This window comes from Bombus pascuorum, chromosome 1 (genome assembly GCF_905332965.1).
Source record: "Bombus pascuorum chromosome 1, iyBomPasc1.1, whole genome shotgun sequence".
Lineage (NCBI taxonomy): Eukaryota > Metazoa > Arthropoda > Insecta > Hymenoptera > Apidae > Bombus > Bombus pascuorum.
This window is the reverse complement of record NC_083488.1, coordinates 5,328,235-5,344,537: the sequence shown is the minus strand read 5'-3', so window position 1 is coordinate 5,344,537 and position 16,303 is coordinate 5,328,235. Positions and strand designations below refer to the sequence as shown.

General features: G+C 36.4%; 1 protein-coding gene across 5 annotated transcripts in view; it reads left to right on the top strand.

The window, feature by feature from the left end:
* The window catches only part of LOC132909991 (myelin regulatory factor-like protein), a 69,164-nt gene extending 54,886 nt beyond the window's left edge, over positions 1-14,278 (top strand). The window contains exons 3-19 of one of the 5 annotated variants that reach the window (XR_009658665.1): positions 3,602-3,811; positions 4,257-4,348; positions 4,796-5,118; positions 5,658-5,921; positions 6,240-6,418; positions 6,616-6,820; positions 7,145-7,303; positions 7,385-7,714; positions 7,881-8,140; positions 8,229-8,576; positions 8,716-8,887; positions 8,972-9,047; positions 9,165-9,277; positions 9,354-9,607; positions 9,792-10,020; positions 10,115-10,312; positions 10,390-14,278. Coding sequence is in view for 4 of the 5 variants with exons in the window: in XM_060965341.1 (XP_060821324.1) it covers positions 3,602-3,811; positions 4,257-4,348; positions 4,796-5,118; positions 5,658-5,921; positions 6,240-6,418; positions 6,616-6,820; positions 7,145-7,303; positions 7,385-7,714; positions 7,881-8,140; positions 8,229-8,576; positions 8,716-8,887; positions 8,972-9,047; positions 9,165-9,277; positions 9,354-9,607; positions 9,792-10,020; positions 10,115-10,189 (3,289 nt within the window). In the remaining variant the exon portion in view is untranslated. Of the gene's footprint in view, positions 1-3,601; positions 3,812-4,256; positions 4,349-4,795; positions 5,119-5,657; positions 5,922-6,239; positions 6,419-6,615; positions 6,821-7,144; positions 7,304-7,384; positions 7,715-7,880; positions 8,141-8,228; positions 8,577-8,715; positions 8,888-8,971; positions 9,048-9,164; positions 9,278-9,353; positions 9,608-9,791; positions 10,021-10,114 lie in introns of all 5 variants that reach the window. The other 4 variants (XM_060965646.1, XM_060965479.1, XM_060965556.1 and 1 more) reach the window with 4 other exon arrangements.
* Positions 14,279-16,303: the final 2,025 nt, after the last annotated feature.

Genomic DNA, 16,303 nt, shown 5'->3' with positions numbered 1-16,303 from the left:
AATTATTTCGATGTTGCAATTAACAGAAGCTGAGTTTTCTGTTTAGCTAAGATTCCTATCTACGTTTGTTGCACGATGAAAATGTCGCACTTTGATCGGACAGCGCATGATTTTAAGTTGTCTTCCTCTCTTTTTTTTTTTTTTTTTTTTCTTTTGTTTTAATGAACACGACGTTTGACTTGAACTGGAAGCCATCGTTAACGCCTACATCACAGAGACACGTGTGCGTGTGTAACAACGTTGTGCAAACAGAATCTCCATTTCCATGATTCGTCAGTGTGTTCTACTTATCAATCTCTTTGCATCGACTTTCATGAATTCTTCGATAAAAACGAAAATTCTGCGTACATTTGTTTGTCAATTTTTGAAATATTTCCAGCTCGTACAATACACTGCAACTAGATATATACATTTTATAAAATACTGAAATCACTGATAACATACGTAAGTGTTCGTACAAAGTAAAATTGTTCATAAAGAAAGTGGCTCGTAAAAGTATTCGTACCTTTGTCACGGTAAGCTTTCATTATTTATATCGCACCTGTTATATTAAACATTTTGAAATTTTATTAACACTGTAATCCGACGCGACTGACGTTATCATATCGCAGGATATTTATATAACAGCGGAGGATATTCGTTGTAAAGTTATATTTAGTAAAAAATTAGATACACGATATGGATAGTTATTTTAAACATATAAAAAATGTTGCAAAAAAATCGACAAAGTACCAACACTTATTAACATTGTGCATAATTACACGTTTAAGTGGTTTTGCTGTTTCTGCAAAGTACATACTCGTCCTGAATATCTTGTAACTTCTGTGTATATTTTCAGAAGCGTTAAAAATTTTCCAACATGATCATGACAGTTGGGTGTCATTACACACACGTAATATATCCATGAAAAGTGTACGAGCGCTTCCGCCAGTCACTGCAATAAGAAATCTCCTACTATTTGCGTTTCCAAATTATTACGTAAAACAAATCCAATAATTCGTACAAAATGTTAGGTTGTCCGAAAAGGTTGTCTTTCTCTTACAGTCACGTCTTTTACGACGATGCATCTTTATACAAACATGAAACCTAATCTGTCGAACGTTGTGATCTTTATTTTGATAGAACAAAGTGAATCATACGTAATTCGATAAAAAAATATAAAAGGAGAAATATTGTGTATCCATTATTTCCTTATAAAACGAAAGAAACTTTTCGGACGAACTAATACCAAAACTATACGTACACACTTTGCGCGCGAATACCGAGAAAATGATTAAATAACGTGAAAGTTATAAAATAACTTTTAAAAAATGTAAAAGGATCTACAGCTAGTTACTTCTCCAAATTATTGAATACCTGCAACAATATACTTCGTAACTCGAAAATACTCGATCTCCGAATACCCATCTGTAAAATGTTCACGATTTACGTATTTATCAACGTTCCTCTGCTCGCCGTATTCACAGCTTACAAACGCCACACGCAAAATGACACTTTCATCCGGTGCATCTGAAAACATTCGATAAAAACAGATAATGGAAAACTTATGGCCGACAGTGTACACGTCTGCATAAAACGCGTGCAGAAGAAAAAGGATGGTGCACGCGTGTGACAGACACGAACGTACGAACAGTCGTCGAATACATTCGTCGAACACAATAATCGTGTATGTATAGGAGCGTGCGCGCGTGTAGAAAAAGCAGACAGATATCGCGTGGTAGCGACCGCAGAGGTGTAATGATATAATGACAGAGACAGGCTGGACGGAATTGATGGAATCAGTGCTTGCCGTGTTAGGCCTGGTAATCCAACCTAACGCACTCGTCCCATTAAAGGCCCCGCGCTGATCTCAGAAACAGATTTCATTCACGGATCAACCGAATGGAAGCTCTTCACCCTTGATCCCTGTTGCGCCGCGGGTCAATGGGATTAAAACCGCTGGAAATTGTCTATTATAGCTTCCATTCCGTGTTTCATATGCGATTCTGTGCGATTTTCGACGGCGCGGTTGTCTCGAAATAAATTTCATTTGGCAAAATCAAAATTCATTTGGCAAAATCAAAATTCATTTGGCAATCGAAGTAAGGTCGGTTGGGATTACGATAGCTGGAAAAATGGTCCATCGTAGCTTTCGTTTTCGGCGTTTCGTATATGATTTTGGGGGCAAAATTTGGAAAGTTTGCGAGCCGAGCGAGTCTTGGAAAATAAGGGTTGTTTGGGAAAATTAATCGGACGCAAAATTGAAGCGTGATCTGTGTTGCGTCGAGGGTCGATCGAAACAGCTGGAAATTGCCTGTCGTAGATGATTCGGGAGGAAACTTGGAACGTTTGCCGGAACTTTGGAAATTTAGAGAGACAGTAAATTATGAATCAAGCGACTCGTTGAAAAGGAATTTTGTTTGAGAAAATTAATCGAATGTCAACTGTTTGAGAGCGATCCCTGTCGTGTCAAGGGTCAATAGATTTAAAACAGCTAGAAATCGTCCATTATATCTTCCACGTTGCGTGCATGATTCCGTAGAAAGTTGAAGAAGTTGAAGGATTTGTGTAAGACTTTAAGACGCTTGGAAACAGGCTATCGACCACAATTTTTGTGGACTTCTGTTGTAGACGTAAAATTTGGATTAAATTGAGAATCTGAAGAGCGAGGAATTAAAGATCGAACGAATTAAGAAAAAACGTTAGATTTAGCTTTGGTAAACAATGTTATATCAACGTCACGATATTGTTTACCGATCGCCACGAACGAGAGATAAAATTCTTTCCAATAAACTGTTAGTAAGGAATGCATAAAAAAGAACGTAATTGTTGTTGAGCTAAGAAGAAAATATTCAATGGTAATTGGTACAAGTTTCAAGGATTCGTGGATCTGAAATCGCGACAAGATAATTGCATAATTACGAGGGGCAATATAATCGTATCTATTATTCAATGTAAATCCTTGTTTAGATCGTGTCAGGGAAACGGAATTCGTAGAAAAGTCTCGAACGGAAAATCCGAAAATCGAGTTTTCTCTTGACAGCAGACAATCGCCAATGTCGATAAGAATACATTGAAACATCGAGTAATTTGTTATTATCATCCGTTTATCGATGATAATTATTGCAGCCGTCGATATCGATTGATTCGTTAAGTCCCAATCATTCTTCTCGAACAAAGTATCCGCTTCGTATATCGAGCGTTAAAATAGGAAAACAATTTACTTGAAATAAACCTATAATTAATAAGACAAGAGTATGATTGGATAATGACCTATAGCGCATAATTCATTTCTTTAGACGATACGTTGGAAGATGCAAACGTCCGATAAATTCCTGCGATTTTTCCATCATAGGACCTCTGCAAATCTACAGTAATATAAAATAAAAAAAAAAACTTCTACGCTTCTAAATTTGTGAACTTTTGTACGAAACAGGCGACTATCCCGGTATTCTGCTACCTCATAAAAATCGTAGCTTATGATATCTCATTTTATTAGCACGCAACGTCTCGCAATTTTCAGTCGTACTATCAAATTCTCATCTCATTGTATACCATTCGTTCAGTCGGAGTGAACACTTATTTTTACGCTGCGATTGCACGACTAATTATTTCATGGTAGATATTTCGCTGATACATTGGCGCATAATGAGAACGGGGGTGGAACGACGACGCACGGTGGTCGTGTGGAGGCGGCAACCACTCAACAACCACCGTCTCGATTACCATCGCCGATTACCCAAAGTCATCCGGCCTCGAGTACGTGCACATCCGGTACCACCACTGTACCAAATGGCGCCGCTTACAAGGATCCGCAATCGTACGTTCACCCGTAAGTCGAGTTCGCCTAAGGCGAGGGCTAGAATGTCAACCTCGTGGATTAAGTAATTCGAAACCATTCACGGCTTAAATCCTTATAAATTGATACTCTCTGAGAACCATTTTTTATGGATGTAAATAATCTAACGGTCGCTATGCAGGTAGAATCGTTGCTTTATTTTTTTTTTTTTAATGAATACTTAAGCTCGCTCTTTTCTTTTTAATTTTATTTAAAACTACAGGCAGTTTAACGCGATAGAAATCGGAAACGGTTATGTCACTTTGTAATGGTAACATAGAGAAGAGGCTATTAAGGAAATTAGAAATTTTGCAATAAATAAATCATTCGTACTGATGTTCTAACATCGATTCATGCTCATGATTGGTAAGACGAAATTGCTCCGAATCTGAGAATTATTTAGAAGTACGAAACGCTTTAGCTGGCTGCTTTGTTGTAGACATGCTTTGCCAGAAAGCCCACCGGATAGCGGCAGCGAACCACCGTATTCTCCGCCAGGTCACAACGATACACAACATGTACATTCACCGCGTAAGTTCACAAAATATTCTGTTAAAAATTCAACGACGCTGTGTTCGATGTTTGATCGATAGATATTCCTACATTTAACTACGAGTCCATAAAAATATTCGAACTTTCTCTCTTTATGTATTAACCCCTTGCCTTACGATTTAAGTTCCAATAGCGCGTGCCATAAGCGACAACATGGTCGGTGGCTAATTTTATTTTACAAGATGTTTGATAAATTATTACTACCAATTGATCATTAAACAAGAAAGATTTACTCTCTTGAAGTAAGTGATAAATCAATAACATCGACGTAACAAACACGTTTCTCATACGATACCGTAGGCCAAAAGGTTGAATGTTTCGTAACAATGATACTCGGAATATATTTGGTAAAGATACTTGGTTAATATTTATGATGATATTTAGAATATTTTGTGAAAAATTTGCAAAAACCATGCGCAATTGCAGATCAAAAGGTAGCTCTTCAGGAGATGCTTCTTCATCACCAAGGCAATCAGGCAAATTATGCACCAAATTTACTACCGTCCTCTCCGAGGACTTTAACATCCTCCACGGATTCGATGCTGCTAACTCATACAGTGCTGACGTCTCATCTCGGCCCAGGAACGCCGAATATCCAGTCGCAACAGCCAATAGGTCAGACTTTAGTACCTCTGCCACACGAGCACAGCCCTGGTAACATGAACACGTTGTACTCGTCGTTACAATCGGCACCCAAGAAGAGAAAATTGAGCCAGGATGGTCTTGTTCATGTGAAGCAGGTGCAACGAGTAAAATTTTTTTACTGTCATGATTATACTAAAGTAATTAGATACTTAAGAAACTGTGATTCAAAGACTACAGGAAAGAATATAATAAAGTATACCTTTTGTTTGTTACAGGAGACCGATATTACTTTCTATCAATCCGCGTACTGTGTTACTAAAATTGTATTTTTATTTAACCTTCGGACTGGAAGAATAATTTTTCCCACTTCTGAATCGCTTAAAAATCACCCATCATTTTTTACACGCAAAACCTTGTAATTTCATGGATTTATCGTTTATTCTTCGACCTTTATCAACGTAACAGAAAAATTGTAGTACTTGATTGTTGGTATTTAATTAAACGTGTGAACTGAATTATATTTCCTTCCTGTGGTCTTTATTTCCGGATTGACTGTATTAAAATTCTACATCTATAAGTAGATAGACAGAGAATACAAATGAAAATGTATTTTATGCTCGCAAATATTTTTTGTCAAATTTACATCGTGAAAGATGATTGAAAAAGTATCGTTGACCGATCTGATACATTCTTATTTCTGCAGGAACCTGAATTGGGTACCGTGGAGCACAGTTGCAGTAGCAGCAGTGCGGTTCTCGATGGCGACGAAGTGGCAGACAATAACTATATAGATGCCAGCTATCAGTGCATCCGATTTCATCCCTTTCAGCAAACTTCCTGGCACGTTCTATGCGATCATAATCTGAAGGAACTTCCAGTGCCTCATTACCGAGTAGACGCGGACAAGGGATTTAATTTCAGCAATTCCGATGACGCGTTTGTGTGCCAGAAGAAAAATCACTTTCAGGTATAAGAGTTTCAAAGGAATTTAACAAAATTACCGTTGAATACCATTTAGATTAAGAAAATTTTGTTTATACGATATCATAGTATCAAAAGATACATGAAATATCCAAAGTATAGCGCTTTTTATAATATTCGATAGGTAAATAATCTACCCAAGTCCTACTCTTCCAACTTTATTCTCAAACACATGAATTTGCATAAAAGTCTGCAATCTATACCACTCGCGTTACATTAATCACACTTTGGGTTAACGATACTTTTCTTGTATATTATTCGAGACAATGAAATCAACGAATGTAATTACGTGAAATATCTTCAGATTACTTGTCACGCTCAGCTCCAAGGTGGAGCTATATTCGTTCGAACCGGTGAAGGTTTGAAGAAGATAAGCAGTTTTCAGCTACACTTTTACGGCGTCAAAGTCGAGTCTCCGACGCAGACTATCAGAGTGGAGCAAAGTCAAAGCGACAGGAGCAAGAAACCGTTCCATCCAGTGACGTAAGTACACAGACAAATTTACAACGAATCGATCGAACAGTGTGCATTATTCTTTTTTTGTTTCACATTTTAATATCACACGCGATGTGAAAATTATGAAGCAAAAACGTTTCGGAATCTTTGGTGCGAAATTCTAGCCGCTTTCTCACGGGAACTATTAAAATGGTTACGTTACACTAATATAGAGCTGCTTTCAGGGTGGAACTAGGCGGCGAGCATGTTACAAAAGTAACCGTTGGCCGTCTTCACTTCAGCGAGACGACCAGCAACAATATGCGAAAGAAAGGGAAACCGAATCCGGATCAAAGATATTTTCATTTAGTTGTTGGCCTGCACGCACACACCGCTGACCAAGCCAGCTATCAGGTGGTAGCTCATGCGTCCGAAAGAATAATCGTCAGGGTAATTATATCTCTAATTACGATATCATCCAGATTCAATCTGCTACTTAACTTATCCTGTTACGAGCTATAAACCTTACCGAAGAAATTGTAGAATATTTGTATTTCTTTAGCGAAGAGTAACATCTGTGTTAAATTCACCATATTTCGATTGTATCGTTCTTCTCCTATTTGTAAAGATATACCGAAGAAAAGGAAAAGAATTTGTCAGGATTAAAGACGATGTTTTCTGAAAATAGCCGATAGATAGACAAGGTTTTATAAGAAGCTGTTAGGGAGCAATATTTTTTAAAGATAAAATTTGTCACGAAATGAAACGGTGCAGGCAAGTAATCCCGGCCAATTCGAGTCGGAAGGCAGTGGCGTTGGCGCTGAAGGTGGTTGGCAAAGAGGAGCAGCACCGGATAGCGTTTACCATGCCGGCCGAGTTGGAATTAACACGGATAGGCCTGACGAAGCTTTGGTTGTCCATGGCAATATGAAAGTACTGTCATTTAGTTACAATACTGTAGCACAGATATGACGACTTAACAATGGAGCCATTGCTAATGAATAATGTTCACAGGTGACTGGCCATATTGTCCAACCCAGTGATGCACGGGCGAAACAAAACGTCCAGGAAGTGGACACGCGTGAACAATTGCGAAACGTGCAACAGTTGAGAGTGGTTCGTTATAGATACGCGCCAGAATTTGCACAGCATTCTGGTTTGGGTATCAAACAGCAAGAAGATACGGGTGTCATAGCGCAGGAAGTGCAGCAGATACTACCAGAAGCTGTGCTGCCGGCTGGAGACATTGTCCTTCCTAATGGCCAGAGGATCGAAAACTTTCTAATGGTGAACAAGGAGAGGATATTCATGGAGAATGTTGGTGCTGTGAAAGAACTGTGTAAAGTAAGATACTCATCCAAACTTTTCATCCTTCGACTTCTTTTTCTTCTATCTTTATCCTCTACTTATTATTCCTATATCTTTTAATTCCTTTAGTATCCTTATTTTTTGTGATTTTTATTTGAACTCGTCGTCGGACAGTGTGCTGAGATTTTGTGAAATTTGTCAGGTAACGGATAGCTTGGAAACTCGCATAGATCAACTGGAGCGAATAAACAAGCGGCTGGCGAAGCTGAAGAGGGGCGACAGTCTGAAAAGTTCGATTAGTACAATCTCTAGTATATCAAGTAACAAATACTCATCCTCTATCAATAGTAAAACTACCGTACAAGGTAAAGGAAAGAAGAGCGAGCGGGAGGACGAACTTCTGTGCAGTAATAAGTTCATCCAGATTATCATTGTTATACTTATCCTTATTATGGCGTTTTGGTAATTAAAATTTCTTACATACAACTTGTATATCCTCTTGTACTAAACAAATTACTTGAGTGTTTGATCGAGTGTATTTAAATTTCAGCTTAGTAGCAATGGCGACGTTATACTTCTTAGAATACCAGAAACGTAGCAGCCTCGAGTGGACCGCGGTAGCTAGCAATGGAATGTTGGCTATAAGACCAGTTCATGCGTCGACAGCGTCGAGTACGCCTAATTACGATCCTCGGTACAATTCGTTGTTAGATAGTACATTGTCGTCTTCGTATACCAAGCACGGATCCCATAGTAGAGGCTTGGACAGTAGTTTGTCTGTGAAAACCAACGCGTTCTCCACGCAGGCGCCTCATACGAAACAACAGCTTTACTCTCAAGAAATTACTTGGTATCCTATTAGTCATTCTGGGCCGCAACCAAAACTTGAGAAAAATAGGTTTGTAATTATTAATAATTTTAATTATTCCTTGCTTTATTATTTACTGATAATTATTAAAAATTATCGATGTATGCAATTTACAGTATCCTTTGTTTCCTTCAAGTTTGAGATATTTCAATGCGTTAAATTATTTTAGCGAATTTCCTGGAAACTGGTTGGGTAGACATGGCGCCGGTGCTATTCCCAGTAACGTGGATGAAAACGATCAAGGATCGGAAGTGGACTCGTCTTTGAACAAAGGTCCAATTCCACTAGGTAGACCGTCGAATTGTCCCAGACACTTTAGCGAGTTTGAAAATCCCTGTCAGGTAACATTTTCTCGAATCGAATCTTTTATTTTGTCTCATTCCTTTTAGTGCTTGTACTTTAAATGCATATATATTGTGCTTTAGATATTCTGTTGTACAGCCAAGATTCATCAGTTCGAGGATCCTCAACCTGATCATCCTCCGGAGAAGAAATCAATCTGTAAGTCTCATGTTACTTTGTCGCTAAAATTTTTTTCCTGAATATATTAAAACGACGCAATAAGAAATACTTTCCCGTTGATGTGCGTAAACAAGAAATTCCTATTTTATTTTTTAGCAGATCACATAGAACAGCCATTGAACGTGTACGAGGAGAAACGTAAAATAAGCAAAAGTTTCCAGAATGGTATCAGTCCGTCTGATCCAAGCACGCAGACACTTGTAAAAGAAGTAAGAGAAACATCAGTTAATTTTTTATGTTAAAGATCATCTTGGATAGCGTAAGAAATTATCCTATTTGTTACAGAACAATTACAAATATCTGCATAAAAGAACAAGGAGAGAAACCGGTAGTGGAGATTGGGCGGAAGTTGCCAGCAACGCTGCTGGATCGTTACCACCGGAACCAAAGCCACAGTTGTGGATAGTGGCAGAAAGCTTTAATACTTCGCTCGATCAAAAGTATTGTTCCGCGTCCTCGCAGGATACGCCGAATAATATATCTTGCATCATTCCTTTGTCCAAATATATGCCAGACGTTCAACTCACGTTACATTTTATGTAAGTTTATAATTTTTTTAGACTATTAAGATACTAATAAAATAAAAAAATTGTAAGTGAAATAAAATATATCTAAATGCTGTACAGTAAGTAATAGAATAAATAAAAGTGTGATTTTGAATATGTTTCACATTGGAATATTCCACGTGTTTAATTATAATCTGATTCTTCGCTTATGCTTCAGTGGGATGCCTTGGTACGGTCAAGTAGTGCAACAGTGCTCCTCGCCAACAAGTCCTGGCGTCGATGAGTCTCTAATTTGTGGCCGGAAATACACGATGCAACAGCAGGCTCAGCTGAAGATCGACATTGAAAGTAACAATCAACGGGGAGATCAATCCTTCCCCCTCGATGTTGCTCATTATCTCAGGAGAACGTTGAGGTTTCGTGTACCTACTGTACAGCCGCAAGAGGTAATTAATCCTGTTATTTCAAGTTAAATATCTTTTCTCTCAAAATGTTCATAAATATTATAATTTCTCTCTTCTTTCGATCTCTCTGTTACAGAATATCTGCAAGAATAAACACGGTGTCGATTACTCGGAGTACACGTTGCACTTTTATCGAGATTGCGACGAGTGATTACTTTCTTAACGGAAAAAAATTCTATCCGTTGAACATCTATGCAGCCAGGACCTTCTTGTGCCTTCGTGACATATTCCGTCTCCATTTTGTCCAACTATGAAATTATATACAATGTGTTTGGTAATATATCTATAATATACATATCGTCAAATGAATCTGTAACTGTATTTTATATGTTATTACGATATACTATGTAGGATGAAGACTATGATGATCAATAGGAACGGATAGATCTTACAAACTCAAGCTAGATGTAACGTAGTAGAACTTAGAATTCCCATTTCATCAGTTAGGAAATTATACGTGCTCCTTTGCGTTAAAGACATTGAGAGTATAAAGAATTCATTAGTTGATGGGTGGTTATTTAAAGATTTTATTATTTTTCTTGTTGTAGAAAACATGAAAAGCGGTAGCGAAAATAACGTTATTAAGTGTAAAATATTGTACAAAATGAATTAAATTTAACGTTAAAGATGCAATTTTTCAACTTGTATCAATACATATATACCTATTATCTCTTTTTTAAATCAGAATAATTTCAAAATCACACCCATCAACTACAATCAAGGATCGTAACGTATCGTTCCAATCATTTTTACGTTATTTATACTCATGTACAGAATATTATCAATATTATTACTATTATTATTAATATTATTATTACTACTACTATTATTATTATCGAAGGAATATTCGCACTACATTAAGAGAAAGAATCTAACGATCGATGTTCCAGTCAAATCATATCTTTGGTTTAATTTATCGATTATATTCTATGTACAGCCTATATATTTTCATTCATTGCCGATCTACGTATTCACTATCTAAAGACGAAACGCATCACGTAGAAAAATAACAAACGATATATTCTCTAAAAAGTAAAATGGACTTTATAATGGGACAGAAACTAGGAAGACTTTCAGTTAAACGTGAATAATTTATCAAAAATGTCTATTTATTAAAAGTGTACAAAGCAATATCGGTCACTCTTTATTAACTTTCTGCTTAAGATCTTGATGTTGCACGATCTTAAATTTCATTTGGATACGATAAACATTCGCGAGGCGCGTTATCATAGAATTTCAAGTTCCTAAAAAAGGTATTTGTATGATAATTGTCCATTTCGTATGGTAGAATTAGTTGCATACACTTTATTAGCACCTACTCTCTAAGCAATCTTTATTCGTTGCATGCGAGTAGATCGCCGCTATTCACATCGAATCATTATTATTGATATCACTATTATTGTTGCTAATTACAATACCTAATAAGACTACTATCATCGTTACGTATCTGTAATTAAATTCAAGTTATATCTTTGCATTCACGAGATTCCAAGTGCTATCCTATAATTAGTTACTTTACTTTTAAACATCTTAAAACAAGAGGAAGGAATAATTATCTATTAACATGCAGGATGTTAAAAGACGTTGCAGTGAAATCTTAAAGGCATCGAAACAAGCAAAACATCTTAATAAGCAAATAGCTGCAAAAATACAAAGTTTCAAAGTTGTACCATTTTTTAAACTACTATTTTATTAGGTTTTATCTCCTAACATAATAGCAGAGTTTTATTGGCACTCTACGTTTGTAAAACTACAACGATATCCTTCTATTTACCATTGCCGAGTGACATCACATGTTTGTCTACAATTATGTAATACTAATTGTACTAGCTTATTTTATTTGATTTTGTAATAAGCGAACAGTCGTAACAGCTCGCTTCAGATGCTTTAAACATTGACCTAGTTAAGTCTGTTACTCCATCAGAGTAACATTCGTAGCTAAAACTATTTTCCGACGATCAAGTGAATAATTTTGTGCTCGATTTTATTAAGATATTTTTATTTCTTTCGATAACTTTTGATCAAGTGTATGTTGCATACTCGACTGCTACATTTTTTAGTAATTTGCATGTATACACTACTGGCCAGAAATTTCAATCCAGTTGTACCTATTACATCAAACCTCTTGTCGACACTGTTGTTAATTCGAAGTGATTCGAATTAAATAGATTGACTAAGAACATTGATTAAACCTCTTGAGAACCTCGACTGAAGAATTTTCTAAAACAAGTTGATATATCGTTGAACACATACGTTCAACCAGATCGTGCAAAGATTCCAAGCTTTCGGCCAGTTGTGTACGTACAAATTAACACATCGTCGTTGTAATACGATTAATAGAATTTATCGTAATTTCATTTGTATTTCTCTTAGACAAAATCCAATTTTTTTGACGCGTTATTCCACTCTTCTAATTTTGTATTTATCTCTCGTGTATATGCGATCGAAACGCGCCACTTCTGCCGTCCATACGTTTTCCTTACGCGGAGACATTTTATTGTATGTTTTAAGCGAATATTGACAAATATCCACGTATATAATATATACATATATACATATATATATATATATATTTTTACAGAGAATGTAAGCTCACACGCACGAGCTTACGTTTAGCGCGTATCAATTTTTCATGTACGTGGATCGTGTAAAAAGAAGACGACGCTGTTGTACAGTAATTATACGTAATGATACGCGTGATAACAATAATTATACGTATAAACGCAGATATACACGCAACGTATAACACACACTGAAACATTAGAAATGTTCGTTAGAAAGTAAAGTAGATATAGTCATGTAAGAAAATTCGATCGTTCAATTCGAATTAATTCGACGATAGTTCCCATAGTATTATCTCATTCTCGATACTTTATTTCATCTGCAATTTCATCTTCTGATTTCTTTTTATTTATATATACTTTTCTGGTTCGATGAAATGATTACAAACATGTGAAAAGATTCGTCAAGAATAACAAAAGATGAATCGTATTTCGACTATTAATATTATATTGCCTAATATATATATATATATATAATATATATTTAATATAAATATGCGTGTGCATATGATATCACAGTAATATTAATATTCCGTGTATAATTGTTCGTAAATGTTCATTTTATACAAAATCTACTGAAAAAAGAAGAAAAAAAGACGAGTAGGTCTTGTATAAGGAACGAATGAGAGAGAATATTTGATGTATTATTTCCTTGGAGGATTCTACGAACAATCGACATTTGTATATTTTTCATTTATCATTTGTAACGCTTTATTGTTGCTTTTACGTTCGTTATCGTTTATTGTATCGCTATAATGTAACAGAACTTGTTATTGTTTTATATTTCGATGTATTATACCGACAGGTATCTGAAAGAAACAAAAAAGAAACGAAAGGGAAGAGAAGGATCTACGTATACAAATTTTAGTTCATTTTTCATGACTCCGCAGGAGGATTGATTTTTTTCTTTTTGTTTATTTTTTCTAACTGAAACGAAAATAGACAAAGTGATCGCAGAAGTGTCATAGTGTTGCAAGCAAAGCAAAAATTTCGAAATAAAATAGAACGTCTATAACGATAAGTACATATTTCGTAAAGAAAGAATTTCTCTTTTAATATAAGTAGCATAATCTCGTAAGCCCTAAGTAATTGTCAGTAGGATTTGTACATATAGTTTGTAGCGTATAGCGATGGTACGCGTACTACTTGCGGTAAAAGAACGTTCTGAAAGACGTTCGTCTTCGAGCGAATTAGAGATCGTAATATGTAATTATACGTAATTGTAATGCTGTCGATGGAAAAAGACGAATTACACGGAGACATGTAATTTTCCAGTGATATTGTACGCGTCGTATCATCCGATCGTCGATGTTTTGCGAAACAAACGCGGGGAAGATCGGTCGTTTATTGAAACTTGACGAAAAATTCGGTATACAAGTTAATTGATAAGTTAATTTACAATATTTAAATATTTAAATATATTGGTATCTATATTTATGGAAATTACCTGGTAAAATCGAATCTACGCTAAACTGGATATTAATTTTAGAATCTCTTCTTCGACGAATTTTTAACGATGGCGAAAGGTTTCTTTGCTGAACGCTTTTGTTTTATTTATTTCTTTTCGGTGATCTCTGAAAATGGCGAAAGCATAGTTGTTAAAACTCGAGATATCGAGTGAAATTAATCCTAATTATAATTAATGTGCAATTTGAACGAGGTATATTAAAAAAGAAGAAAAGGAAAGAAAGGATACTTTGAACGTGATCAATGAATAAATGCAATTGAACGATTGACTCGCTAGTCTCATTATACTCTGTTCTAACGTTTCTCTTTTCTATTAATATCAGACGTATCTTTTATTTGATCAATCAGACGATTTATATCGTCGCTCGTCGAGCATCGAATAAGCGCTATTTATGTATATTTGAACAGATTAAAAAGCAAAAGATGGGAAACGCATGTAAATGTTATATTCACGTATTTATGAACGTATTGTTAAGCCAAATATACATATATATATATATATAAATATATACATACACATAACGAAACTGTATTCGCAGAAAAATAAAGATATTGCTCCAGAAACCTTTCTTTCATTCCTCGCTGCGTAAAACGGAATTATTAGAAATCAGAATTAACAGAAAAATCAATTATAATCTGATCGATCGATCGCATAGTCGAAAAGAATAACCGCACCAACGTTCTAATAATTTTCTTGTAACTGTAAATTAAACCTCGCTAAAAGAGAAATAAATAAAAAAGCGGAGTTTCCGTTGATTTTGATCAGGTCAGTAGAATAGGAACTGTATCTGACCCTGAGCTATTAAGTGGAACAAGGATCGTGGTCAGACGAATTCGGCAGAATGTTCCGCGGATCGTAAAAGTGGAATAGCCCTGTTTCTTCTCGTCTTTAAACAAATGGAACGAGTCTCGGCTTTTAGACAAGTGGAATAAGACATGGTAGTCGGACGTCATGGCACGAAACGGATTGGACTCGCATACTTCGATCGCAGTTGTAACTTTTCTACGATTCTTTGAATTTAACATCGATCGATAGCAAGGCAACATCGATTTACTTAAGAAAAAATTCTCTATCCTATGAATTCGATATCGTACGACCGATTGGACATTGTTCACAATTGTTCAAGATATTCTTGAATCGGAGACAGAAACATTTACGAGATATTCGTAAAAATATTCTTGTGTAGTCTTAATGTTTCATTGATTCTGAAGTTTAACACGAGCTTCGAGAATCGATCGTACGGCAGAAGTTTTCATTCACAGAACACTCTGTTCTATCTGGAAACACGTTATTTATTTATCTCGAGGAACGGATATCCGCCAAAGCAAATGTAAAGTCGGTCAATGAAAAGCCACGGTACGAAAGATCGTCGATCAAGCATCTCGTGCAAGCCAAAGACGTGACGTGGAAGAGCGAAAATATCGTTCGCGCTCCCTAAATAGCATACAGCCATCGTCGCGGTTTCCGCGTCTGCTCGACGTCCGCTTGTCTTTCAACTACCGCCATGATTCGTCTGTTATTCCGACAAGTCCGGTCCCTGTTTGACGCGTCGTCGATATTTTCGTCGACGTCTTGTCATCAACGTCGAAACGTGTCTTCTTTCAGTCACTTTTATCGTAAACCGTCCCCTACCATTCTTGCTGTATCAAATTCTACGGATATATCTACTTTGACAAACCTATAAATCTAGTTCGAAAATATCGACAAATTTGACAAGCTGTTTCGCTTGATTTCCGGTTGTATTCGAATCGACTGAGCGTCTTGTCACTAGGCTCGCAGAGTCCAGGAAGCGGAGACTCGAAAGCTTAGAATTTGACGACTCGAAGGGTCGAAGGATCGATAGTTGGAAAATCCAAGAATTCGCAGAAACGAAGGATCGCAGGTTCGAAGCTGCGGAAAATGAAAAAATCCGGCGGCTCGAAGCTCCAAACATCGTCGCAACGAAGTAAATAACAAAAATTCGAAGAAACTTTCCCAAACTTTAAGGATGGAAAAGAGAATCGAAAGAGCCAAAGATTGAGATTTTAAAAATCAGGAGCTCGAAGATTCAAGTTTCAAAGCTGAGAGACTTGTCGATCTGGACAAATTCCACGGTTCGATAATTTAACACTCGAAAACTCGGAATCTTCGGGATAAAATGAAGGGGAATCTCAAAATTGAAAAATCAACCAAAGATCCCCGTTTTCTCCTGTAATTTCGCAGCTGCCGTTTCAGCGCAATTAAACGCGTCTCGCGA